The 27,569-nt window shown below is 53.7% G+C and overlaps 1 protein-coding gene and 1 long non-coding RNA gene across 2 annotated transcripts; both read right to left on the bottom strand.

Moving 5' to 3' along the window:
- Positions 1-161: 161 nt before the first annotated feature.
- Positions 162-3,652, bottom strand: LOC120227300. Its single transcript, XR_005527217.1, has 2 exons — positions 1,276-3,652; positions 162-339 (listed from the first exon to the last, which is right to left on the bottom strand). It is a non-coding gene; the product is annotated as an uncharacterized LOC120227300 (long non-coding RNA).
- Positions 3,653-3,959: 307 nt separating this feature from the next.
- On the bottom strand, positions 3,960-21,962 carry TRIM26 (tripartite motif containing 26). Its single transcript, XM_039225439.1, has 8 exons — positions 21,831-21,962; positions 11,187-11,654; positions 10,990-11,085; positions 9,819-10,049; positions 7,692-7,714; positions 7,137-7,252; positions 6,266-6,298; positions 3,960-5,883 (listed from the first exon to the last, which is right to left on the bottom strand). Exons 2-8 carry the CDS (start codon positions 11,622-11,624, stop codon positions 5,198-5,200), a joined length of 1,623 nt encoding a protein of 540 aa, XP_039081370.1. The 5' UTR covers positions 11,625-11,654; positions 21,831-21,962; the 3' UTR covers positions 3,960-5,197.
- Positions 21,963-27,569: the final 5,607 nt, after the last annotated feature.

Genomic DNA, 27,569 nt, shown 5'->3' with positions numbered 1-27,569 from the left:
GTAACGTGCTCCGCCACGCCAGGCCGGGAGCATTATGGCTGCCGTCTGTAGAGCCCGGCGGAACTTTTAGTCTGTACACTGACGGCTTTATTCCATGCTTTTCTCGCCGGGTAATAATTGCTCAGGTAATAATATCTGAATAATCATGGTTTCTAAAAGTATACACGCTGAAAGGTTTATTTATTAATCCGAAGCACTTTAAAACCTGCCTGTCCGCACCCCGACCCTGCACAACGGCTTAATAAAGTCACTGCTGGCAGAGCTCTTTTCGTAAAACAGAGTCTCAGTGATTCCCATCTTGCCACTCACGCACTGATCTCTCACCATGGTGTGACAAAACTAAAAATCAGAAAGTAAAGTTAATTTTAAAAGGCTCTACTTTTACAAAAGTGTATACGTTAAAAACACCCTCCTAAACTAGTTACGGACCAAATCTGAAATCATAATGAAAGTTTTTAAATATTAAAACTGAAAGATAATGCAAGCGCCGAAAATGTATGATGCAGCTGCCACACTTGTATTAGTTGGCTGTGGCTGCATAACAGCATGTCGCCCCCAAACTTAGCAGCTGAAGGCGACAGCCATGCACTATCCCAGGTTCTGGGGGTCAAAGGTGAGCAGCTGTGCTGGTGGCTGGGCTCACGGCCTCCCCCAGGGCTGGCTGCATTCGAGATGCCAGCTGTGGCCGCGGCCATCAGGCGCTGGACCGTCCAGATCAGAGCTCACAGCCGTCACTTACAAAGATGTGCAGGGTTCGGGCAAACTGACAAGGGTCCGTGGCATGAACTCCCAGGCCTGGAGCTGGAAGGGGGAGGCCACTGAGGGCACGGCGCTGGACACTGCCCTCTCTCGTCACCTACTCTCTGATCCCCGCAGGTCCCCCCTCAACCCCGCCCTGGCTAAACCCACGAAGAAGCCAGAGGCATGAGAGCCTGGTTCGTGCGCTGCATAGTGGCCATCCCTGGGGGCACAGACAGGTGGACAGAGTGTCTGGGAGGCGCACATCCCTCCGCCTGGTTCTCAGTACCCGGTTCCAGCCCCAGGTGTTCAACACGTTGTTCTCTGTGTCGTCTTCCACCTTTCCAGGGCCCCGGCTGCGTCTGACACAGCACAGCGCCCACTCCCTCGCTAACCTCTCCCCCGTGCCCCCTGCGGCTTCGCAGGGCCCCTTGCCATCTGGCTGGCTGCCTCCCTTCCTCTGCCTGGCCCTCGGACAGGTGCTGGGGCAACCCCGGGGTCAGCACGGCCCCTCCCCAGTGCTGACTTCACCCTCACCCCAGGGGTCAGCGCAGGGTAGACTTCACTCTCACATGGTCCACAAGGCCAACATGATTCACCTCTGCTGACCTCTGCCTGCCCTCCAATACCACACTCCAGACACACCATCTTTCTGTCCACAGCTCGTCTCTGCCTTGTGACTCTGGCTGCTGCCATTCTAGAATTCATTCTCAGAATTTGGATTTTAGCTTCCAGGCCACCTTCTCAGAGAGGCCCTTTCTGACCATCCAGCTTACTACACATCATCGTCCTCTCTTAGGTCTCTGCAAGGTGCTAATTACTATTCTATTTTTATTTTCATTCATTGCCTGTCACCCTCCACTAGAATATGAACTCCATGCCTGCGGGGGCTTTGTTTACCTTATTGCTGCTGTATCGCAGAAACATCTTGGCTTATCACAGGTTCTCAATAAACAAATTCAGGAGCTATACGAAGGCAGCTAAGAATAGATTTGAGAGAACAGAGAAACCAAAGCAGAGAAAAACCGTCAAGAAGTAATTCAGTAACGTTTCCCAGAACTGAAAGCTTATGAATTTCTAGAATGTCAGGGTCCACTGAGTTAATTAGCACCGTGGTGGGGGAAGGTTGGAGAGATACATCCAGATGTTTACAAACTCAAAAACTCGGCTTACATGCCCCATTTCTCAGGAAGCTAGTGGGCGATGTTTCACCAGAAGGAAGTAAATGAAGAAGAGGGAAAAATAGGATAAAACCCCAGAAACCCAAGTCCAGGTTCCCAGGATGGAACCTGTGCACAGGGGAGGGGCGTAGGGGTGGCTAGGGAGAGGCAGGGGAGTGACACGGGTGGGGAGGGGCATTGGGGGGCCTGGGAAAGGCATGGGAGGGGCATGGAGGGGCCAGGGGAGGGGCAGCTGTCCAGACTGAAGGTCAGGAGGCTGCGGAGACAGGACTAAGAAGAGAACCTGGTGAGTGAGCTTGCTGAGATCGGGACTGCCGGCCAAGGCTCCGGGGTTCAGTTAGTAACAAGGACGCAGCAGATGAGGCACAAGGGCACAAAAGGGCAATCCCTCACTCCAGGGAAGACTAAGCTGCGCAGGAAGGAAGAGCGGCCACAGTTTGCCAGTGGTCCCGCCGGAAACTGCTTTCACACACCCCAGGAGCTCAGCTGCCCCAGCTCAGGGCAGGTGGGGACACAGCTAGCCCCCCACCCGCCGCCTGCCGTGGGGGATGGGAGGACAGGGGCTCTTCTTTGCTCCTTCGTGGTAAACACGGCAGGTAGATCGGACCATACGTGTAGCTGCAGCTCACGGGAAAATACTTCTTACAAAATAAAAGCGTTCAAAGGAACTTACTTGCTCAGTCAGGACCCTGCTGGCAACTTTCTGTACTAAGATGGTGTCACCCAGTACGCGGTTTTGTTTATGACTTTGCAAGGCCAATTTCTGCTGACACTTGCTCGTCTACAGATTATTCTGGAAGTAGGACCCTCTGAAACTCGGTGGAGCAATAATGACCTGAAAGCATTCATATTTTGTTCAAATGGCAATGTTCCCTATTTAATAACTATGAGCTTTCAATTACACAATGATCACCTGAAAACATTTCAGAAATCTCATTATATAAAACTTCTTTGCAAGAGAGGAGAAAAGGCATTTTGAGAATTTTCCATAAATAAAAGATTAGTAGAGTATAATTTTAGGGAACAACTCACATCAATCAACAAAATAAATTTTCAAGAATTTCAAGAATATGCTGGTGATTATTGTCTCTCAGGATTCAAAAGCATATTTAATGACTTTGTTATAATTGATCATGCGCATTGTATTTCTATAATTGACACATTTTGCAAATGTGTATTTGGAAAGAAAAGTAAAAAGAACAAATAAAATAAAAAGGGAGAACCTAAACAAGTCCTAAATGAGATCTTGAAGGGGCTTTATCCCATTCTTCCTTTTCTACCTTTAAGATGGCAATTTAAAAAAATCAGAAAGAGGCCAGAACCAGACAGTTGAATGTGTTGCACGGCAGGACAGAGTCTCTGCTCTATTTCCTTTGGGCACCGCTTGTCTTCCAAGGAAAGATTCTGGGAGTGCCACCAATGTCACCTTCTCATGGCCCCGTCACGCGTTCTGCGGATGCTGGGGCTCAAGCAAGGGCTGGCCCTGCAGGAGAGGAGGCAAAGCGGCTCTTGTCTGGGGTCTGGGGGTGTAGAAATGACAGCACGTGTGCAAACTGTGTGAGCAAGCAGTGTGTGAGCAAACAGCATGAGAGCAAACAGTGTGTGTGCAGACAGCTTGTGAACAAACAGCAGGTCAGCAAACAGTGTGGGAGCGGTGTGATCACAGTGTGTTAACAAACAGCATGTGTGTAAACAGTATGTGAGCAAACAGCATGAGCAAACTGCATGTGTGCAGTGTGTGAGCAAACAGCGTTTGTGCAAATAGCATGTGAGCAAAGAACGTGTGCAAACAGACGACAGCGTGTGAGCAGTATGCAAGCAAACAGCATGTGAGCAAAGAATGTGTGTGCAAACAGGTGACAGTGTATGTGCAAAGAGTGTGTGAGCAAACAGAGAATGGTGAGCAGAGATGCAGGTACGTGTCCCAGAAGGGGCGCGGGAGCAAAGCCTGGGACCACTCTGTCCGCGGAACCTGTCTGGAGCCAGACCAAGAAGGTCTGGGGCTATCTGAGTTCTCATAAAATGTGTGTAAGCCCAGGCTGCTCATTCATCAAGGTTTTATTAAGCACCTGTGTGCCCACACTGCAGCCGATGCCGCAGGGAAGCAGAGGGGACACCCTCCTTATAAAACTGGAGGCGGGAACAGGCGAACGTGTGACCGGCAGCACGGGACACATGCAGGAGGCAAGTCCCACACAGTGTGGAGGCCAGTGGTCTCTGGGGCAGGCTCTGCTGACGGGCTGGGGACGGGCTCGACAGGGCCCTGGACACAGGCTGGGACGGGGACGGAGGCCGGACGGTTCCCTTCTCCTGGCCCGAGGACCCGGCGACCTCGGGGAGTCCTGTCTCCCTCTCCTGTGCCCACTGCCCTTCCCCTAGAAGAACGGGCTGTGCGTGTGAGTCGTGCGCCGCCGCAGACTTGCCCCGGCGTCCAGGGCAGGGACCGGACTCCAGGTTTGGCTGGACCAGATAGTTGTTTTCTGGTGTTTTCTGGGGACGGGTCAAGAGCGGGACATTCTGGATTCCCTGGACAATCTCCCTCCTGAGGCCACACCCACGGGCCGCACTGGCCGCGGGTCACAAGCGGTGAACCAAAGCCACAGCACGCGGGTCCTTTCCCCAAGTCCGCAGGTGGGTCCAGGGCGCCGGGCCTCCTTCAGGGCAGACCTGTCAGCACTCAGCCCTCCCCCGGAGAAGCGCGGAGCCCACGCCGACGCCCGCGCCGCGGCGCTCCAGGAGGCCTCTCTACGCAGCCCGGGAGACCGCGGGTGGGTGCCGTGTCCACTCACGGGCGTGCGGGGGGGGTGTGAGACGCTGAGTTGGGGCCAGTGGGCTGTCTCAAGTGCTGGGGAATGCAGGCAGCAGAAAGGGTCTGGGCAAGCAGGACGGCACGTGGCTTGGGCGTCACAGTCACCTGCTCTTGCCAGAGCAGCCAGTGAGGGATGCCAGACAGGGCAGCAAAACATTGTTTCTTCTCTAAATCAGCATGGAAGGTGCTGAGCTGGGTCAAAGGTGGTGGGAAGAAGAGGGGCCCCTGTGGCCTTCAGTTCAGAAATGTGCACGGGGAGCCCTGGGGGCTGAGGAAAGAGCCTGACTACAGCTGTCTGGTGCAGCAGCAGCACTGAGTGAGCCTCCAGGCACCACGGCCACAGGGGGCGTGGGGCCCACCTGCTCCAGGTGCAATTGCCAGACACCAGGTCCCCGGCACAGTCCAGGGTTCCCAGAGGAGGAGGGCGTTGGTGGGTGTCGGGGGTCACGCAGGCCGGCGGGTGCAGGGCTCAAGGTCTCAGCAGGAGACGTGTCCCGGGCCACTTGAGCCACAGGAAGGGCACCAGGCGCCGTGTGAACGTGGCCGTGAACGTGTATATGAGCTCTTGTGACTCGGCGTTGGTGAAGGTCACAGTGCCCCCTTCGTAGTCCAGGGCGATGCCCACCCTCCGTGGCCGCAGTGCAGGGAAGAGCTCAGCCTCAGGGTCAGTATTGGCCCAGATGCCCGCAGAGGAGAGGCGCAGGGCCCATACTCCATCCTCCGGCCGCAGGGAGACGTCTCCCTTCCTCTTCACAGAGTCTCTGGCCACCCCCACCATGCAGCTTTCTAGGACCTCCTCCTCCTCTTCCTCCTCCTCTTCCTCCTCCTCCCCCAAAGACTCCTCATCCTCATCTGTCTCCCAGTCTTCGTACCCGTCCCCGTAGCCAGCCTCCTCCTCCTCCTCCTCCTCCTCTTCATCCCCCTCCTCCTCATCCCCCTCCTCCTCCTCCTCAGACCAGCCCTCCCTGTCCACCTCCACCTCCCAGTACACCTTGCCCCAGGTGAAGCCCTTACTGCCCAGCACACCCGGCTCACAGTCAAACTGATGCGGGTGCAGGTACGTGCTCTGGTACAGGCCGCTGTAGGTCACACACTTCCAGTCCTCTGACAGCTGCAGGTACCCGCTGGCCGACTGCGGGTCCAAGGTGACACTCACTGCGGGGACAGCGGAGCCAGGTGTCACTGGAGGGCGGGGGCGGGTCTCCAGAGCTGCCCCGCTGAATAGGCCCGGGGCAGGGGGGGGGGCAATCCCAGCTCAGTCCCTGTGGACGAGCCCTCAGGAGCATGCGGGGCAGGACCCGACGGCAGGGCCTGGGGCACAGACTGCCTCTGGAGGTGAGATGTTGTGCAGAGGAGGCTCAGACCATCGATACAGGCCTCTGCTGCCGATGACAGACCCAGTGTGGGGGCTACAGACCAGCCGCTGGGAAATCTCGCTGCACAGGGAGGGACGGGGCGGAGGGAACAGTGCGTGTCTCTGGAGGGGGGACATCCTGCTTCTCTACAGGAGGGGCTGGTCGCTGCCCTACACACTCACCCGTCTTGTATTCCAGGTCTCTCAGCAGCTTCCCTGCAGACGAAAAAGACAGCAGTGACCCTAGAGCCCCGCACACTAGGGGCCCGTGTCCTACTTGGACAGGAGTAACTTCCTGACAAGGCCCATGCCTGAGACCCCACGGAGAAGAGAGAAAACAACCAGCAGACCCAGGAGCGAGGCCCCAGAAGATGACAGCAAGGAGCTGGTTCCACTCCTCCAAAGGGAGCCCCCGCTCCCAAGTGGATCCTGACTCACTCCTGGCTCCTGGCCTCACCCCATGCCCTCCCTGCCCCTCCTGGCTCATACCCCATGCCCTCCCTGCTTGGCTCCCGACCCCCCACCCCAATGCCCTCTCCTGACCGGCTCTAGACTCCCCAACCCCAATGCCCACCACTGCCCAGCTCCACATTCCCAACTCAGTGTCCTTCCCGCCCAGCTCTGGACGCCCTACCGCAGTGCCCAGCCTGGTTCCCAACCTCCAACCCCAGTGCACTCCCTGTCCAGCTCCTGACTGGAATCCCAACTCCAGGCTCCTAAGTCCCACCCCAATGCCCAGCCTAGCTCCTAAATCCCCACCCCAATACCCTCCCAGCATGGCTCCCAATCCCCACCCCAATGCACTCCCTGCCCGACTCCTGACTTGATTCCCAGCTAGAGAATTCTGACTCCCACCCCAATGCCCAGCCCAGCTCCCAACCCCCCACCCCAATGCACTCCCCTGCCTGGCTCCTGACCCCTCACCCCAATGCCCTCCCTGCCTGGCTCCTGATCCCCACCCCAGTGACTTCCCAGGGTGGCCCCCGACCCCCAACCACAATGTGCAGCCCGGCTCCCAACACCCCACCCAGCCTGACCCCCACCTGGCCCTCACCTTGGAACTCTCTTAGTCCTCGCTGCAGAGACTGCACTTTGTCGGAGAATTCTCCCGTCTTCTTTTTCACCACTCGAGCGATGGGTTTCCCAATCCAGAACTTCTTCCGTGGATACCTGGGAAATGACACAGGGACCCTGTTACTAAGGTCCCCCTGCGTTTCTTTCGATTCTCACATTTGTGAAGTGGGAAAGACAGGTATGGCCACCCCCACTCAAATGACAGAAAACCAGGGACTCAGAAGCAGAGGGAACTGCTTGCAGCTGAGCCAGGACTTAGACCACCTGCAGACTGGACATGGGTGCCGCTGTGCCCTGGGCCTTGTCCCCTCCCCCTCCCCCCTCACGGTCACCTGTCCTGTCTTCACCCAGCACGGCTGGGGTGACACAGAACCCGCAAGCCTGCACTTCTCCAGGATGTGCTCTTGCTCCCCAGCTGGGAAGGTGGCGGGTGACCAGTGGGACACAGACACCATCAACTCAAACGGGTCAGGTCAGTGAAAGGAGCGAGGTGAGGGGGCAGGGGAGGTGGGGGGGACACGGGGCGCTCTCTTACCTGTTCAGGAAGTCCCTGCTGTCCTGGAAGGAGAAAGCACGGCATCAGTGAGAGTCGGATCAGACCCCACTCATAGGTCACAGGTCACAGGGTGCTGCTGGGAGCCAGGGGTGTCCACCCACAGTCCCTTCCCCACAGCGCTGGCACCCAGTGGCAGCTGTGGGTCAAGAGGTTGTGGCTCATGATGTTTGTGAGCCCTCCCCCCTTCTATCTTTGCTTTTAAAAAATGTTTTATATGTTTATTTATTTTTGAGACAGAGTATGAGCAGGAGAGGGACAGAGAGAAATGGACTCAGACTCCAAAGCAGGCTCCAGACTCTGAGCCATCAGCACAGAGCCCAGTGTGGGGCTCGAACTCACAGACCTCGAGATCATGACCTGAGCTGAAGTTGGACGCTTACGGGAATGAGCCACCCAGGGGCCCCTCCCCTTCTTCCTCTGAAGAGCAGAAGTCCTGGGGTCACAGTGGGCAGCCAGACAGCCAGCAAAGAACTATGCTTCCCAGATGACTTTGTGGGCAGGCCCAGTCATGTGACTGAGTGCAGCCAATGGGATGTGAAAGGAAGCAGTCAGGGAATTTGGGGGTCCTGTCCTGGCTGAGGCCCACACCCCTTGAAGTAGGTGCAAGCAGCAGGTAGAGGCGCCCAGCCTCCGGGATAACCTCACCGTTGGCCACCCCGTTCCTGGAAGAAGGGCAAGTGTTGTCTCTGAGCCAGGATGCTGGGGTCTGACACTGCAGCTGCACTAATGCCCCGGTCCTGCAGGGCTGGGGCAGAGGGGTTGGCGCAGGGTGGAGGACACAGACAGGGGTCACGGACAGCAGGCAGTGGAGACCAGGCCCCGCCCTCAAAGCGCTCTCCCAGAGACTAACTGTGAGTGTCCAGCAAATCCTTCTAATCTGTCCCTCCAGACACGTAAACCACGGCCAGCTCAGAGGGGCCACGTATCTGAGCCCACGTGGCCAGCAGGTGTGCCAGCATGTGGGCACAGGGCAGCGGGTCCAGATTCATGGGCCGGAATCCGCAGCAGTGCAGAGGCTGGCCAAGGCCACCTCTTCCTGCACCTGGAGGGCCTGCCTACTGTCTCTCCCTGAGGCCACTGGCCCTAACAGACAGCGCCTTCCTGGACGAGACCCTGGGGGCTCCCCCGCTGACACACAGGTCCAGCCGCGCTCCATGCAAGCCGACACCATCCCAGGCCTCCTCCTGACTCTGGGAGGCGGGTGGGAGGTCAAGCACACCCCTCGAGAGGCTGCTGAGCCCTGATCAGGGAGGCATGGCTACTCAGAGAGGCTCAGGAGCAGAGAGTCCCAGGGTCATTTGAGGTTAAGACCTCCCCCCCAACCCCCCCAGCATCCAAGCTGCCTCCTCCATGAAGTGCTCCAGAGGCTCCCTGCTGCTCTCACTTTTTCTCTGGGGGTAATTCCTCATCCCAGAAAAAACCTCACCCATCTCGGTCTCCTTCCCCAGCTGCCCATCTCCTCTCGTCCCTCAGGTCCCTGAGAGAAGCTGCCATTCAGCTCATGCTCAACCCCCCACCCAGGCTGCCTCTGTTCCGGAACCACAAGAATCAGCCCCCACTGGAAGGCATCTGCCAGTGACTGGCTACCAGGCGGACGTGTGAATGGTAGAGTTGAGGACAGGAGCAGTAATGGAAAGAGCAATGACCTTCTCTTCCACTTCCATAGCATTTTCTAAATTTCTTAAACGTTTTTGGTAGAAAATTGGCTTTTTGAAGTGAGCGCATGCCAGTCATGTCATGTTACACTCACATGATTGCTGGGATACCCGGGGCAGGAAAGGGTTATCCTGCTCACGATGCTGGAGAGAAAATCCAGGCCTGAGAGGCATTAGATGTCCCAGGTCCTGCAGGTGAGGGGTGGGGCACAGACCTAGTGGTGAGTGTCCCAGGTCCTGCAGGTGAGGGGTGGGGCACAGACCTAGTGGTGAGTGTCCCAGGTCCTGCAGGTGAGGGGTGGGGCACAGACCTAGTGGTGAGTGTCCCAGATCCTGAAGGTGGGGGGTGAGGCACAGACCTAGTGGTGAGTGTCCCCAGGTCCTGCAGGTGAGGGGTGGGGCGCAGACCTAACAACCCTGCCTCCTGCCCTGCCCTGGGGAGGTCGCTCACCTGCATGAGCTCTGCTGCTGGCTGCTGGGCCTTGCCCTCCAGCTCAGAGATGAGCAGTGCCAGCCGGGCCAGCTCCGCCACGCCCTTGGTCTTGTACTTCTCTCTGCCCTCCGTCAGCTCCTGCTCCAGTTTCGCCAGCTGGTCCAGCAGGTGCCGCTCCCGCTCCCTCAGGAACTGGTGGCTCTGCTCAAACTCAGCCACGATGTCCTGTCTCTGGTCCTGGAGCTTCTTCTGCGGGCGTGGGAAGGGGAGAAGGGGTGACTCCTCTGCTGTGGGGTGGAGAACCCCTCAGGCTCTGCTCCTGCCCCCATGCAGGGCCCTCCTCATAGGTCTGGTGTATAAAACATGAGCCTGAGGCCTGCCTCATTGGGCTGTACCCTATTCCCTCAGTGAGACCGTGGAGTGTCTGTGTTCAGGGACCATGTCCCTTCCTGCTTCCGAATCTCCCTGCTCAGTGCAGCCTGGGGTCTGGCCAGAGTCCAGAGCCTCTGTTGACTGCCGTCCATGCCCAGTGAGGGACAGGGGCACCTTGGACCTGGGCCAGCTCCTGCCTCACTCCCCTCCTCACCCAGGGTCCCCTCATTTGCTGTGGGGCCCCCACATCTCTGCAACACGCAGTTCCCTGACACCGACGCTCCCCCAGGAACCTGGAGCACATCCTCCTGACCTGTCTCTAATGAAGCACGCACTGTGCTGCCTCTGCCTTCTGATGCGGGCGGTCCTGGTGCAGGACTCAGCACACAGTGTCCTCAGAGCCGCTCGGGCCGTCCCCGGCCTCCCTCCCTCATCCCACACCCTCTGGCTCCCCTCCACCTCTGGAATCTGGTCTTCCCCCCCCACTACACACACAGGAATGACTCAGGCAGGGCCTCCTTGACTCCCTACACTCTGGCCATTCCTAGCACAACAGCAGCAGCTGCCAGACAGGGCCCACAGCTACGGTGAGTCACACTGGAGAAGGGACCTGAGCTCACACGAGGCCACTCCGGCAGCAGATGAGGGCACCAGCCCAACGGCACCCCCTGCTCAGCCTCCCCGCAGAGCCCTTACTAGTGAGCCTCCTGGTGGAGCCTCCTCCATCAGCCTCCACTTTGGCCTCTCCTGCTCAGCCTCCCAGCTCCTCCTGTGCACAGCCAGCTGCCTCCGGCTCTGTGTTGTCAGCCTTACTCACCAGCGCAGTGAGGATGTCGGCCTCTCCCTTCGCCTGCAGACCCTGGATCTTGTCTCTGTCTCTCCTGAGGGTGCTCAGGTGGTTCAGGATCTTCTCCTGCGAGGAGACAGGTGGTGGGAAAGTGGGTGCTCCGGACTGGGGAGGGGGGAGGTGTGGGTGGTGCAGGGAGCGTGGGGAGAGAGGTGTGGAGGGCTCACCCTGTGGGGCTGGGCAGCCTTCTCCACGAGGACGGCCGAGTGGGGCCGGTGCTCCCGAGACTCGCGGCACATGACACACAGAAGCTTGCCGTCGTCCTGGCAGTAATAGTGCAGCTTTTCGCGGTGCCGCTCGCACAGCCTGCCGTCCGCCTGCTCCCGGGCCACGTCTCCTGGCTGCCTGTCCTTGTCCACCTGCAGCCGCTCGATGTTCTCCACCAGGCTAGCCAGCTGCCACACGGGCCGGATATTCTCTTTCCTGAAGGGCTTCTTGCAGAGCGGACAGACGGGCCGGCCGCCCGGAGCCGGGCGCACGTCACTGGTGCAGACGCGGCAGAACACATGGCCGCAGTCGATGGTCACTGGGTCCCGCAGGTAGTCCAGGCAGATGGAGCAGGTCACCTCCTCCTCCAGGCTGCGCAGCGGGGCCGACGTGGCCATGGCGTCCTCAGTTCACGGGGACTTCTTCACCTTGGGGACCAGACATGGTGTCAAGAGCAGGTGGGGCTGGGGTGCAGAGTGGCAGCTCACACAGCCCTGGCAGCTCTAGGTCAGTCAGCAGATGCTTACCAGTGCCCATAGTATATGAGTAAGAGGACTTCACCACCCTCTAGGTCAGCCCCTCATCATGCACATAAGGAAAGGGAGGCCCAGAGAGGGCACTCTGGATGGCCAGGGAGCACAGCACCTATAGCCCAGGCCGTGCTGCTGGGGCAGCGCTCTGGCCTAAGACCCCCTCCTTCTCTTAGTGTTGGGGAAGTGCTCTGATGTACTGAGTGCAACAGAATAAGATGCATGTTAACTACGTGGTGGAAGTGTATCATAACACACACAGACCTGCGGTGTCTACTATGTGCACGGTGCTCTCAGCTGTACACCGGCTGCACAACCATTCCTGGCGGCGCTGACACAGGAGACCGATGTGGGAGAAGTCCTCAGGTGGCTGGAGAGGATGCTGGTCCTGTCTACCCACGAGGCCAGGCCCACCTCCTGTCTGGGGAGGAGCCTCAGCATAGCTGATGAACAACGGCCTCCTGCCCCTGATTGTGGGTGACAACAGAGACCCCTCTCAAGTAATCTGAGCCTCGGTTTATTCATCCATAAAATGGACACAGTGAGACTTACCTTAAGATTTCTACATGGGTAGAGTCAAAGAATTACTGACAACACAGGACACAGAGGGAGTAGAGGACAGAACTCAGAACCCTTGATTCCCAAACATGGTGACAGTTCAAAGCACAAACAGAGCAGGAGAGGAAGTGCGGACGCACCAGCCACAGTGACACGGTAACCCAGTTACAGCCTGTGAGGGACAGGGACAGGCTGGGGAAGACAGCCGGCCCACAGGGCACATGGATCACCACAAGGCTGGAACGAGGCACCTGCAGGCATGGACAAGTCACTGCTATACTGACTGTGTGTGGGGAGAGTGGGTCACAGCTTGCTGTCCTGGGAGGCCCTGCCCTGTGGTGATGAGCTGGGAGGAGCTGGAGACGAACCCCAGAGAAATGACACGGGATTAAGGTCTTGTCCCCCCAGGATGCGATGCGATAATTACAAGAGTGCCTCATAGGCTGCGAGTACATGCAGACATAAGGGACTCTGCTGCTGCTGACGACAAACAGCACGGATTCAGGGACTGTGGCCTAGAGGGATGTCATGGGTGTGAGACAACACACACAGGGCTGTGTCTGGGCTGTATCTGGGGTGTCAGCAAGGTTGCCACAGACCCTGGGAACTGCTGGTCACACACCAAGAGGAAGCCGGCGGGTGCTGTGATCGGCCAAGCGCCACCAATACTGTTAGCACTGCTGTGGACGGCACGCGCTGTCCTTGGGGCTGGGACCTACGGCTGCAGCTTGCTGTGGAAACAGTGGACCTCGGGGAGCTTGGCAATAGCTCCTCGTGTGCACCACACCTGACCGTGGTCGCACCCATGTGCCACACCGACACTGCATGAAAATGCCCACCCACGTACCAGATGCATGAAGCTGTCCAGGGGTAACCAAAGACCACCACGTTCCAACCTGCATTATCAGTGGGTGCTACGAGCAAGAAAGGTATTAGGGAACACGGTAAGTCCCACAGTGCTGAAGGCCCACCCTGTGGACAACCTCCCAATGTGCCCTGATGATAACCTCAAGCAGTGACCAAACCCAGCATCACTCATAGAGGCACAGACTGGCACTGGCTTCCCAATACGGCATCATATGGATCACTCGACATCCCCTTTGAAGAATCCTGCCAAAAGTCTGACCTGAAAGGATCTGACAAAACCCGCAGAGCTAGCTTCCAAAGTACGGAAAAGACAAGGGACAGAGAAATGAACTAAAGCACAGTACAGGGAAACAATCAGATAAATTCAGAATATAGGACCTTCCACAGGACAGTTGGCCCAGCCTTTAAGTAAGTCAATGTCATGAAAAAAAAAAAAAACTGTTCTGAACTTAGAAAGATGGAAGAGAAGTAACAGGCAAATGCAAATACCTTGACTGAATCCTGTTTTAAAAAAATTTTTTTTAAACATTTATTTATTTTTGATAGTGTGAGTTGGGGAGGGGCAGAGAGAAAGGGAAACGGAATCGAAGCAGGCTCTAGGCTCCAAGCTGTCAGCAGAGATGGACATGGGGCTCAAACCTACAGACCCCAAGATATGACCTAAGCTGCAGTCGGATGCTTAATCGACTGAGCCACCCAGGCGCCCCTGTTTTCTTTTTCTTTTAAAGCTATAAAAATAGTTTCAGGACGACTCAAGGAAGTCTGACAAAACACGGCACTAGAGGCACATGAGTGGCTCAGTTGGTTATGCGACCAACTCATGATTTCATCTCATGAAATGATCCCACGGTTAGTGGGTTTGAGCTCCAGGTCAGGCTCTGTGCTGACAGCATGGAGCCTGCTTGGGATTCTCTCTCTCCTTCTCTCTGTCCCTTCCCCATTTTGCTCTCTCTTTCTCAAAATAAATAAATATTTTAAAAAAGCCTGGGTACTGGATCATATTAAAAAATCATTATTAATTTCTAACGGTGTTTACTGAGGTGATGAATGGGAACATCCACATTTAGGTGATGCATCCTGCAGTATTTAGGACTGTGGACTATCACTTTTAAATGATTCAACAAAACAACATACAGTTAGAATCATTTCCTGTGGAGGGGGCTCTGGTTTTCTATCACTTTTAAAGGACTGCACACAAGCATCTGTAATGACCAAGGCCACTGCCCCCTTGTAGGTCAGTGTGTGCACAGGCAGGTGGGTCCAGACAGTCAGAAGGCGACGCTGATTGTGCAAACCACGTGTCTGTGAGCCTGGATGAGCAGGTAGTTGAGGCTCGGTGATTCTCCGAGCCCTGTTCGGCCACCCCGTCATACAGATTCCATCCCAGGCACACAGCTCACGCTGCTGGTTGCACACACGACTGGATGTGTAAACTGGTCAGTCCAACAACCCAGAGTCACAACCGGCGCCCCAGAGTTAGGTGACCAGCTGTTCAGGACACTCTTCTGGGGAAACTGAGGCTCAGTGAGGCCAAGCAGCGTGCCCAGAGGCACAGGGCTAGGGTGGCTCGGCTGGCTCCTCCACATCCCTGGGAAATAGCAGTTGCTCAGGGGAGGCCGTCCAGGAGAGACGCTCTGTGAGCTGCCAGTGCGTGCACTGCCCAAAGGCACAGTGGCTCAGCCTCGGAGAGGGCTCCAGTGCAGGAGCCTGGGCCGGCCGCCGCCCCAGCAGAACTCTGCCCTTTGTCTCGTGCAATGCTTCCAGAACATTCCATGTCACAGGTTTCCATAGTACGGGGTGGCCATCGTCCTGCTCTGCATGCCTGGCTCTGGGGCAGAAAGAACCATGGAGAGAGCTGGGAGCCCTTCCAGGCCACACCACCTACCCAGTCCCTGTTACTCTCAGTGAGAATTGACACCTGAGGTCATTTCGTGGCCTCCCTGGTACCAGTAGCAGTGCACTGCTGCTCCAAGGTGTCAGGCACACCCCTCACTCTGCCCGTGCCGTGGCCCAACAGCCCCTTGTTTCTGCATGGAAACTGTCTTCTGCCCCAGCAGGTCCTAACATCCCCTCCAGCTGTCTGTGGTTCAGCTACCGCACACCATCCTCCCAGCCTCCAGCTGCCTTGGGCTCCTGGATGCCACGGAAAGGGACCTGGAAGGCACCAAGTCCCAGCTGTGGGCTTCACAACCCAGAGCCACCAGTGGCCTCCAGGCTGCTTGCCCAGCCCACACATGGGGTGTCAAGAGGAGACCCTTCTTGCTTGTAATCACAAAGCACTTAGCTGATGGCTCCATTCCCCGTCAGAATCCCATTTAAGGGCTCCTGAGGCCCCAGGCTAAGCCTCATTTCTTCATCTGAAACAAGTAAATTCTCCTAGAGGTAAACTCCTGTGATGCTGTAAAAACCTGGAGGCGACAGAGTTGAGATCAAAACCCAAGTGATCTGGATCTGGCTGCAGACGAGTGGCTGCATCGTGGCTGACGATGGATTCCTCAGGTCCTGCAGCTCTGGCTGTGGCTGGCAGCCAGGCCACAGTGTCAGGGAATGCAGGTTGTGCAGCCAGTGCACTCCTAAGGTCAGAGGTAGGCTACTGTCCCCACAGGGCCAGTGTCCGCAGTGCTCTGACAGGCAGTAGGGCTGGGCTGAGATGTGCTGTGAACAGTGGAAGCCCCAGGGCTCAGTAGGGCCGTGGCAGCCATGGCAGTGGATGGGACAGGCTTTAGGGGGCCACTGCGGGCTCTAGGTAGCAGGCTGTCACACTTCCCCTACGTCCCAGGCACCTGCTACGTTTCAGGCACCGAGGATAGGGCACAGGGCAAACGTGGCGAAGCTTCGGCCCTCCCAGAGCTCGGAATAAGTGATGTAACTGTGACCCTTTGGAAGCTGAGACTGGAGCTGATACACAGCCCTCTGGGGTTTCCCGACACCTCCTCCCTCCAGAGCCTGTGTTCTGGCCTCCAGGCCGGCCTCCCATCCCTCATGCACATTCCACTGCATGTTCAAATACAGGTGCGCCCACACAACCAGCCTGGTTAGCACCCCTTGATGGCTTCCTGGTACTCCAGGGATCAAGTCAAAACCCCTTCCCATCCTCTGAGTCTGGGGACCCTATGCCTAGCTCTTATCTGCAGTCTTACTTCCGGCCACTCCCCACCCAAACCCGACCCCACAGCCAACCCCACACCCTCTCCAGGTCCCCAAAAATACTATGCTCCCTCCTGCCTGAAACTTTGAAGATGCTACTCTCTCTGCATTGAACACTATTCCTTTCCTGCTCTGCTGAAAGCCACCTCCTCTGGCAAATATTTCCCAACCAGACAGAATGAGACCACATGCTCTTTCCCTTACAAAGCCTGAGAGCGGCACACACTGTGCCCTGCACTTCTCTGCAGAGCTGAGTCCTGGCTAATTAGCCTCATTACATCTGGACAGAGACTGTGTCTGCCTTATTCCCAGAATCCAGCCCAGTGCCTGGTACACAGGGAATAATAAACGCTGGCGGCAAGGTGAAGAAGCACAGACACAGAGCACCTGATGCGTACAGATGCTTCCTACATGTCTGAACAAGGGCAAGCAATCTTAGCCACCTGTCCTTTCTCTCCAACCAGACAGTGACGTAGAAGAGGCAGAGAGGGGATTTCTCCATTCTGTCCGCAGCATGAGCAGAGGCAGCACATCACCACACTTGTCCTGGTGCAGGGTCTGGCTGCAGGGGTGCAAACACTGGGGGAGGAGGGAAATCCATGTCTGGGGAGACGGGTGCCGTGGCATATGTGACAGCAGTGACAGTCACTCCCCCTCTTGTCTTACAGCCGGAACGTTTTCTTGCTGACGTGGGTGTCAACATCATGTTTGTAAGGTGTATTCATGTGACTGTGAGCTGACTTCATTCATTTTCATTGCTTTTTGACTTTACTCTGACATACAGACACACTTTGGAGATTTGGGGGTTCAGTCGTAGACCCCCACAATAAAGTGAAGATCACAATAAAGCAAGTCAAAGCAATCATTTTGTTCTCCGGTGCATACAAAAGTTGTGTTTATACTATACTGTTATGAAGTGTGCAGTCACATTATGTCTAAAAAACAATGTATGTTCCTGGGCCGCCTGGGTGGCTCAGTCGGTTAAGCGTCCGACTTCAGCTCAGGTCGTGATCTTGTGGTTCGTGGGTTCGAGCCCCGCATCGGGCTCTGTGCTGACAGCTAGCTCAGAGCCTGGAGCCTGCTTCAGATTCTGTGTCTCCCTCTCTCTCTGACCCTCCCCTGCTCACGCTATCTCTCTCTCTCTCTCTCAGAAATAAATAAAAAAAATTTAAAAAATTAAAAAAAAAACAACAACAATGTATGTTCCTTAATTAAAAATACCATTTTAGGGGGCGCCTGGGTGGCTTAGTTGGTTAAGCGTCCGACTTTCGCTTAGGTCATGATCTCGCAGTTCGTGGGTTCGAGCCCCGCGTTGGGCTCTGTGCTGACTGCCAGCTCAGAGCCTGGAGCCTGTTTCAGTCTGTGACTCCCTCTCTCTCTGACCCTCCCCTGCTCATGCTGTCTCTCTCTCTCTCCTAGAAATAAATAAAACATAAAAAAAATTTTTTTTAAATAAAAAAAAGAAATAAATAAAACAAAAACAAAAAAAACAAAAAAAAACCATTTTAGTAAAAACCGCTAACCATCGTTTGAGCTTTCAGAGAATTGTCCTCACTGGTCACAGATCACCATAACAACTATAATAATAACATAAAGGTTTGAAATACTGTGAGGATTACCAAAATATGACACTGACATACAAAGCAAGAAAAGGCTGGTGGGATATGGCACCGAGAGACTTGCTTGATGTGGGCTTACCACAAACTTTGCATTTGTAAGAATGCAGTATCTGCAAAGAACACAGGTATGTGTGTAGTCTGCTACTGATGGCGACCTGGACTGTTTCCCACTTGGGACATGGTTCTGTGAACATTTCTGCATGTGTGTCCTGGTACACAAGCAAGCAAACACATCTTTAAGCAGATCAGGCCACACTGTGTCCTCAGTGACTGTACCAGTATACGCTGCCACCAGCAGGCTACAGGCATCCATGCTGCTCCATGGCCCTGTCAACACCTGTACTATCAGCTTCTAAACTGTTGCCAGTCTGGAGGAAGGGAAACAGGAAGTGTGTGCATATATGTGTGTGATGCTGAAAGAAAGAGAAAGGAAGCAAGGTGGAACGAAAGGGAAGCAGCATGAGCGAGGCCAAGCACCAGGCTGAGGAATCCCACAGCAGCAAATGACTGCAGACGACAGCTCTGTGCTCTCTGGTCCCAGCAGTAAGTGCTGTAAGGGCTTGGTCTTTGGGCGAGTAGTCCACCCAGCTTCCATTCTTCCTTGCTTTGCTAACATTTCCAGTGTTCCCTTCTGGGGGTCATGTACTTAGGGGAGAGTTCCCCCTCAGCTCAAGGGTGGAGCAAGAGAGTGCATGTGATGCCTCCTTGCCCACGGTGCCTGCTTCAGAGGTGAGAACATGACTCAAGTACTGATAGTCACAGGGAGACCTAGTTGAGATGGGGAAATGATTCTGTGGTTTCTCGAGAACTTGCAAGAGGTGAGGTCATATGGTTTGGGGCTACATGAGCAATTTTGCTAAGCCTGAGAGATGAAGTACAAGAAAGTGGATCCTGATGACATCTTGTAAAACCCTGTATCAAGCTGTCCTTGAAGCTAGATTGACCCTTGAATTCTGCCATCACATGAGGCAATAAATGCCCTTTATACCCAGCCAGCTTGGACCTGTATGTCATTTGAAAAAAAATAAAAAATAAAATAAAAGAATCCTGACTGATATAGCACAGGAAGTTGTTGAAGGTTACTAAGCTGAAATATATAAAAGCATTTGTGCAAAAAAAGAAAAAAAGTCAGCCTATTTATCTAGAGAAGGGTAGACAACAAGCAGCAGTTCCCTCTCTGGCCTCACCAGTGGAATACAACCTGTCGGGACAGCCAGGTCTCCAGCTTGCTCTGGGCCATCATGGCCCCCTCCCATGGCCCCTGGACACTGTGTGTGAGGAAATACCATCAGAACCTTCTTCCATCCCTGGCTGTCATTCTAACCAAAGCTGACGGTGAAGACTCCTGGGTTAGCATGCAAACCCAGATTTCCACCCAGGTGCAATCACTCAGCTATGCAGCAGCTTGGGGCTATATTCTTGACCTCTGCACAGCTCGGTATTACCAGGAAGACATGGGGAGGGGGTGGACATCTAGGCCGCTTACAGGGCAAACTGAAACAGATGTCTGGTGAGCTCAGCAGCATATTTAATGTGCCACACAAGGTCATGGCTGTTAACAAGAGCAAGCAAAGCAGAATAAACACAAATGAAAGCTGGAGGCCAGGCATCCCCTGTGCTGGTTTTCCACAATTTGGCTATCAAGCAGGAAAGAGCCAGTTTACAGGTTAGTGAGATGGAGATATTCTGACCATTCATTTCCCAGATGACGGAGGAATCTAAGCAAGCGGTGAGTGACTTACAACTTTCTATCAAATTTAAGATGCCCATGTCACCACATATCAGTCTCTCAAGTGTGATCAGCAGCACATCCTGATTCAGCTGGCAGGATGTGTGTTCTGTGTCGGACATACCTAAACTGACAGCATCACCGATTTGGTGGAACGTAGCAGATCTCCTACAAAGGGCCACCAGGGCCGTCCTAACAGCTCTCCACCTGGGGCTCTCCCATACCACAAAGCCTCCTGCAAGCTGGTCCCACTGCTCCAAGCCAGAAACACAGCTGTCCTCAGGGTGCCTACTCCCTACCCCTAGTCCTTGTACCCGCTCTTGTCTCTGCTCCAGCTCATCCCTGAGGGCTTGACACAGGCCAGCCCCTCATGAGACCCTCCCTGAGCTCAGAGCTGAACGGCTCTGCCCAAGGACCACTCCTCAGTGACCCTCTCAGCTCCAGCACTGGGCACAAGGCAGGAGGTCTGTCAACAGTAGTGAAACAATGTTTTACAGCTCTGGAGCACCACCCTCTTCATGCTTCCCTCACGCTTGTCCACACCCCCTTTCCCTCTCAGATGAGATGTTCTGACCACAAACACTTCCCAGATTACCTCCTGCCTTTCCCCCACACATACCACCTTGGGGAGAAGGTCAACCCTTCATGTCTACCGATCTGGCAAGTTGTACTTCCTCCTGCATGCGACTCAAATTAAGCCTTTATTTTTCAAAACCATTATCTTCCATTCTCCATCTTTTCTGTTCTGATCCTGGGGTCTAAGTCTGAAGTCACCCCAAGAAACCTCAATTTGGACCATGGACTTTGTTCTGTGGTTCGCTTGGTTTTCTGGGATGGTCAGCCCCTGTCTGAGACCAGTCGGTCACTCTCTTGCAGGAAAGTGACATCTAAGAAGTCATCCACTGCTTCTGAGCCTCAGTTTCCTTACCTCTTAATGAGGAGAATAATAATGTCTTGTCAAGTTCACTGCACTGTGTGAAGTTCAAGTGAAGCCACATAAAATGCTTTCAACGGCAAGAAGCTCTATGAACACATGCTAGGAAGGACACAGGAGCCAACGTGACACGGCCCCCAAAAACCAAAGCTGCAACAAGTTGAGCAACAAAATAAAGTAATACTGGATTATAACCCAAAGTATAAAATAAATATCCACAAGTCCATGCTTATACAAATAAATGACTGAATAAACTAATAAATAGGGGACATGAGAGACTAATCTCCCCTGTAGAATTATAATATATGTAGATACTTGTCCCCAGGGAGGAGGAGCATACCCCCCCTCCTTGGATGTGGCTACACACAGTCACTCATTTTCAGAGTTCAGTATGAAACGTGGGTAAAGTAGAGTGACTTTACAGTTGAGGGACCTGACCAGCACTGTCTCGGGGTGTCACAATCAACAGCAAGTCATATATCGTGTTGACACTATGAATAACCTGCCCCTGTGGTTCTCCTCTGAGTCACCTGCCGCGGAGCCTTAGGAGAAACACATCACAGGGATTCCAGTGGAGGGCCACCCAGCACACAGGCCACCAGCACTCCTCAAAACTGTCTACATCATCAAAAACAAGTCAAGTCTGAGAAACTGCCACACCAAGGGGGCTTAGGGAGCCACGCTGACCAAATGTCACCTCGTGACTTGGATGGGATCATGACACAGAACAAGTGCTTAGGTGAAAACTCAGTCACTCAGAGTAACTATGGACTCCGGCCAGAAAGGTTTCAGTATTGGTTCATCAATGGTAACAAATGTACCACATTAATGTAAGATGTTAATAGAGAAAGGAAAGGGTTAAGGCCTGTGGAAGCCACAACCAGGGGCGCCCAGGCGGAGCGTGCGGTGACACAACCCGGGGCGCACCGGGAATCTGGAAGTGCCTGCCCCCCACTTGCTCAAGATGTACTGACACAGCCTGTTCTCTGAGACCAACGAGGAATGAAGTCAACCGGGCAGCGCGAACCGGCTGCAGGATGGAGTGAACGTGCAGCTCCGAGCCCGGCGCCTAACCTGGTTCATTCCGACCAAACCCTCCCCCGCCCCCGGCGGACCAGCAGACGGAAGCAGTCTCGACGCGGGCCCCGGGCCACCTGCCGGCGCCGAGAGGGCCCGGGAGGGCGGTGGCCCCGCACCCAGGCGCCCCTCCCCTAACTCACCCCACCGCCGATCTCCGTGCCGCAAGACCCAGGCCGGGGGCGCTGCTCTTCGGCGGCGGACGGTTCCAGGTCGCAATCTCCGCGCGCCTCCGCCGCGAGGTCTCCGGGAGCCGCCGGGCGCGGCTCCGAGATTTCTCGGATCAGCGCCCGGATTGGCCGCTGCCAAACTCCGCCTCCCAATGGGAGTCCGCGGTTCATCTACGTCACTGATCACTGGGCAAATCCGCGGGCCGCTGCCGGGGGCGGGACAGCGGGGGCTCATCCGGGGTGGGCGGGGGAAAGCCTGCGTCCGGGCGGAGCCGAGGTGCGCCGGGCGCGCTCCCGGCGGCGGGGCGGCTGGACTCGTTCCGAGGTTCGGCTGGCGGGTTTGCTGGAGCCGGAGGCTGGAGCCCCTGCCTCCCCCTGCGCTGGGGCGGCGTCGGAGGGGGCTCTGCGGCGGTGTGGCGCGCACCAGGCGCTCGCCCTCGTCTAGGCCTCCCCGCCCCTAACGTGGCCTAAATTCGCCTTCCGAACCCGGAAGGCCCTTAGCAAGCACAGACTTAATGGGGGTTGTTTACAAAAATTAACTGACATTTTCGAAGCGCCTGCGACGAGTGAGGGGCAGTACATAAAATACTCTTGAACAGGGAGGTCTTACTGTCCCCATTGGACAGAAGGGAACACCGAGCTTCCCAGAGCTCGGGTGCCCGGGCCCCGCTCAGGGCGGCCGTCTCCCTCCTCGTGGCTGGATGAGGGACATTCGGGTCCCCGGAGGCTCTGGCTCGTCCCAGCCGCTGCGCCCCGCGCGTGCTCCCCCGCTCCGGCACCCCAGGCTGCACCCCAGACTCCGCGCCAGCCGCCAACGTGCCTCGGCGCCCTTCGGGTAAGAGGGTGGCTTGCAGAGTCCTAAATCCGAGCACCTGCCCACCCCCGCCCCTCTCGTGGTGCGCTGTTCAGACCTACGGCGCCCTTGTTTCTACACCTCCCGTGCGCCCCCACCCCCACGCCAGGCAGTCTTCTTTTCTGCAGCAGTGCCGCTCGAAGCCCCTCTGTGGGGCGGAGGGGTGTGGACCTCACCGTCTGGACAGGACGCGGGCCGGCCTGGGCTCTTGGTGTGGTCTCAGCACAGCCTGGACCCTCCTGCCATCTGCTCTGGGAGAGGGTGTTGCGGAAGAAAGCGTGCGCTAAATGCTCCTTCAGGGGCTCCGTGCTACTGATGTGTTCTCTTCCCGTCCCTGGGCGACCTTTGCCCCACTCAGCGGCCGTTCCGTAGCCGTAGAGGTCCCCTGCTCCTGCTTCCAGTTGTCTGAAACCTTCCCTGCCCACTTCGAGACGCAGGAAGGCCCTGCTTATCTCCCTGAGCTACTCCCGTCTCGGTCCCTGCGCTTCAACCCCTCTGGCCTGAAACACTCTGTCCCTGCCCCTCACAAAGCTACCCCCTTCTTGTCAGCGGCTCAGATGGCATCTTAGACAGGCCTTCCTCCTGTAAGTCAATTCCTGCCATGTATCATTCTGTGTCACCGTTTTCATGCATGTATCAGCATTGGAAAGCATCTTACCCGTCAGTGTCCCTCCGCGCCCTCCCCCCCCCATACATCCCATGAGAGTGGACACATTACCTGTCTTCTGGGCACATGCCTGTCACTCAGCAAATGTATGTGGAAAGAATGATCTCTACTTGGGCGTTCCTGGAGGCTTTCTGAAGCTGTGTCACCCTGCTTGGCTGCAGTATTGGTCACGCACTCCCCTTTGCCGCACCTGACACCTCAGGTCTGAGTTACAGCAGCGGAAATGCCTGGCTTTGTGGTTAGAAGTGGTTTTGTAGCAGCATAGGGTGGTACTAGCTTCTCTGGCTGCTGTGTGTTCAGACTCACTGCCCGCTGGCGTTTCTTGGAACAGAGCCAAAATTCCTTCCTCCCGCTCTCGCGTCTGGTGTTCACACCAGATGGAGCCCCGCGCAGTAAATGGGGCTGATTAGGTGTCCGACTTTGGAGTTAAGTCTCTGCTTGGTCTACATGGCTTTGAATACTACTCTCAGCCACTTTTGGTGTGACTTTGGAGTGTTGCTCAAACTCTATGTGCCATAGGCTCTTTCTCAGCAAAATAAAGATGGTAATTATACCCACTTCACAGAGCTGCTATGAGGATTAAATAAGGTAATACATATAAAGCCTCTGAAACAGTGAGTATTGACTAGGCCAAAGGGTATGGTATAATTACTTCCATTTGAAATGAGAATCTTTTTTTTTTTTTTAAGTAGGTTTAATGCCCAGCACAGATCCCAAATGCCAGGCTTGAACTCAAGACCCTGAGATCACGACCTGAGCTGAAATCAAGAGTCTGAAGTTTAACTGAAAGAGCCACCCAGGCACCCCTGAAATGAGAATCTTTAATCAAGCAACAAGATCTAGTAAGTATGTTCCTGGAGCAGCCCAGATTTAAACTCAGGAAGAACTAAGGGGTCCCCTCTAAAACTGACTTTGCACAGTATAAATATATTTAGTTAAAATGTGGCATCCAGGAATCTCAAGGCTTTAAGAATATTAGAGTGCTTGCGAAGAGGCCTCCAAACAAAAGTCCTTGAAAATATGAGGTTTCCGTTGGTAGAGATGTGAAGCATTTGTCTGAATCTTTCACACGAAGGATGCCTTTGCATCAGAACCAGAATAAATGACTATCTCAAAGAAAAAGCTAAAAGTTAGCTCTTCTAACCACCGATAGGAATTTCATTTGCTTACATCACCAAAATGCCACAATCTTACCAAGTTAAAGTATTTACCTAATTATTAATATTTTCATAATAGCATTTAGCACCCATACCACATTCAAACTTCCTGATATTCTCAAAGATGTCTTTTTACAATTGAGTTGTCTGAATCCAGATGCAAATAAGGGCCATACTGTTAAGGAAAAAAATTCCAAACTTGGAAATGGGCAAAATGTGCATGCTTTCTGAGCAACACTGGAGCATTTTCCGACAGGCCCACAGAGGAATGATCTAATTCTCTAGGACAGCCCTGTTGGACTTACTATGTCAGAATATTTGGAGGACTCTACAGGCAGGTGTCAGCTTATGGAAAGTGACATAGATGCAAGTGATTTTTGGTCAGTAGCAATGCCAATGAATATTGTTCAATAGAGGTATAAAATACGTGTGCTCAGTGCCCATGTGTGCTCTGATTTTTGAAATGTCTTTGAAATAGTTTTTGTTTTTGTTTTTTTTTTTTACTGGTCCTGGTGTTAATATAACTTTGATACACGCTCAGTTTATATTTGTATAGGACCATTGTTTTTAACTTTTTGAAAATTACCCTTTGACAATACATGGTATTTTATTATTATATCTTTTTAATGCTCTTTTTATCTATAATAATCCTTTAGTTTCACACTATTTGTTGGAGAAATCAGTTCATTTATTCTGTAAAATGTGCTACATTCTGGATTGTCTGGCTTCCTCCTGGTGTCCATTAACTTGTTCCCTTGTCCCCTATATTTCTTTTTTTTAAAAATATTTTTATTTATTTCTAGGAGAGAGAGAGACAGAGACAGCATGAGCAGGGGAGGGTCAGAGAGAGAGGGAGACACAGACTCTGAAATAGGCTCCAGGCTCTTAGCTGGCAGTCAGCACAGAGCCCAACGCGGGGCTCCAACCCACGAACCGCGAGATCATGAACTAAGCGAAAGTCGGATGCTCAACCGACTAAGCCACCTGGGCGCCCCATTGTCCCCTATATTTCTTATAACTAACTGGTAGTTAAATCTGGAGAGTCTATCAGATTTTGGTTCCATTTTTTTTGAGGCAAGAATATTTCTTTTAAAAAAATTTTTTTAATGTTTTGTTTGTTTCTGAGAGAGAGAGAGAGAGAGAGACAGACAGACAGACAGCATGAGCAGGGGAGGGTCAGAGAGAGAGGGAGATACAGAATCTGAAACAGGCTCCAGGCTCTGAGCTGTCAGCACAGAGCCTGACATGGGGCTTGAACCCACAAACCATGAGATCATGACCTGAGCCGAAGTTGGAAGTTTAACCGACTGAGCCACCCAGGCGTCCTGAGGCAAGAATATTTCATAGTGGAGCTGTGTGTCTACCTCTTCACCACATGCAGAAGTACATGACCTAGTGACGGTAAGTTTTGTTTTTTTTTTAAAATATTTTTATTTATTTCTAGGGGAGAGAGAGAGAGAGAGAGACAGCATGAGCAGGGGAGGGTCAGAGAGAGAGGGAGATACAGACTCTGAAATAGGCTCCAGGCTCTGAGCTGGCAGTCAGCACAGAGCCCGACGCGGGGCTCGAACCCACAAACCGCGAGATCATGACCTAAGCGAAAGTCGGACGCTTAACCGACTAAGCCACCCAGGCGCCCCAGTGACGGTAAGTTTGATGGAAGGTATTGTCAGCCTGATCCCTCCATTTTCCACTGTGCTGGCTATGGACTGACTGATTGCTTCTCTGCTCCAAAAGTGTACCTGAGACCTTGGAATATTTTCCCTTTGCCAGCAGGCACTGAGCTTTGCCAGTAGAGGGGACTAGAGAGTGTTTGCAGGAATAAAATGACTTTTGCTTCCTAGTTTTGGTGTGCTCCATGCCAGGCTCCTGCAGCTGGCACCTGACTTTCCCAGCACTAGCTCCCAAAGCACGAGAAACTTCCCTAACATGCAGCCTCTGCAATGCATGATGGTCAGCAACACACAGCCACCAGCAGCTTCGTGGCACCCCGCTTGGGAGGCTTTGTGTTGAAGTGTTCCTTGTATGAACAGCTTTCTCTTGCACCTAAGATGGTGGATTTCCGGGAAGTTCCAGCAACTTCTCCTGCAGCAGAACCTCTGTGACTACTGTGCCATCCTGGGAGACACAGCCACAGGCAAGGCTGGATCCCATCCCCTCGGTTTTCTGAAATTCTGTATCCATAAATATCCCATCTTCTGCTCCAGCATTTCCTACCTTTTCACTAACTTGTTCTCATGAGCATGAACACATAATATCTGCCGTTAAGAAAAACATTCCTTGATAGCTAAGTTTCTCAAGGATTTTTCCTCAGCCAGTCCTTCTCCCATATCTTTTTTATAACTTGAAAATCTTGTCTGTACTTGCTCTCTGCATTTCCTTGCCTCTCAGTCTCTTAAAAACTGTGAAATATATCATGTGTTCAAGAGCATGTATAATACATATATATGTTTTAAAACATTAATGGTAAGGTAATAAAGTAGACTCTGACATTCTTCTCTCATTTAAGAAATCAGACATTCCCAGTGCCTTTCACTGTGTGTCCCTAAGCAGTATATCACTTGCTATCTCCTCCACACATAAGGATCAATCTGCACTTGTGTGATAATCATTACTTGGTTTTTCTTTATGCTTCTTTTTTATGCATGTATATAACCCTAAATAGTACCTTGTCTTGTTTTGCCTGTTTTTGAGCTTTATGTGTATGGAATCCTACTGCCTGTGTTCTTCTGTGACTTGTCTTTGTTTGAGATTCACCATTGTGATGCATTTAGGTTTGATGCCTTCATTTTCATTGCTGTGTAGTATTTCAGATATGAACAGCCTACATTCTTTCCTTCTTCATTCTACTGTTCCTGGAATTTGGTCTGTTCCCATATTTTTGCTATCATGGACAACACTGCTATAAACATTCTCACACATGTATCCTGGCACATGTACATGCATCCATCAGTTTCAGACCTTCCCCCTCCCCCACCATTCATGTATTCACACAGTGGAATCCTATTCAATGAAAAACTAATCTCAGTGCAGTT

The sequence above is a fragment of the Hyaena hyaena genome, unplaced genomic scaffold, assembly GCF_003009895.1.
Source record: "Hyaena hyaena isolate Hyena2069 unplaced genomic scaffold, ASM300989v1 scaffold_2179, whole genome shotgun sequence".
NCBI classification, from domain to species: Eukaryota; Metazoa; Chordata; class Mammalia; order Carnivora; family Hyaenidae; genus Hyaena; species Hyaena hyaena.
This window is presented reverse-complemented; position numbering and strand designations above follow the sequence as displayed.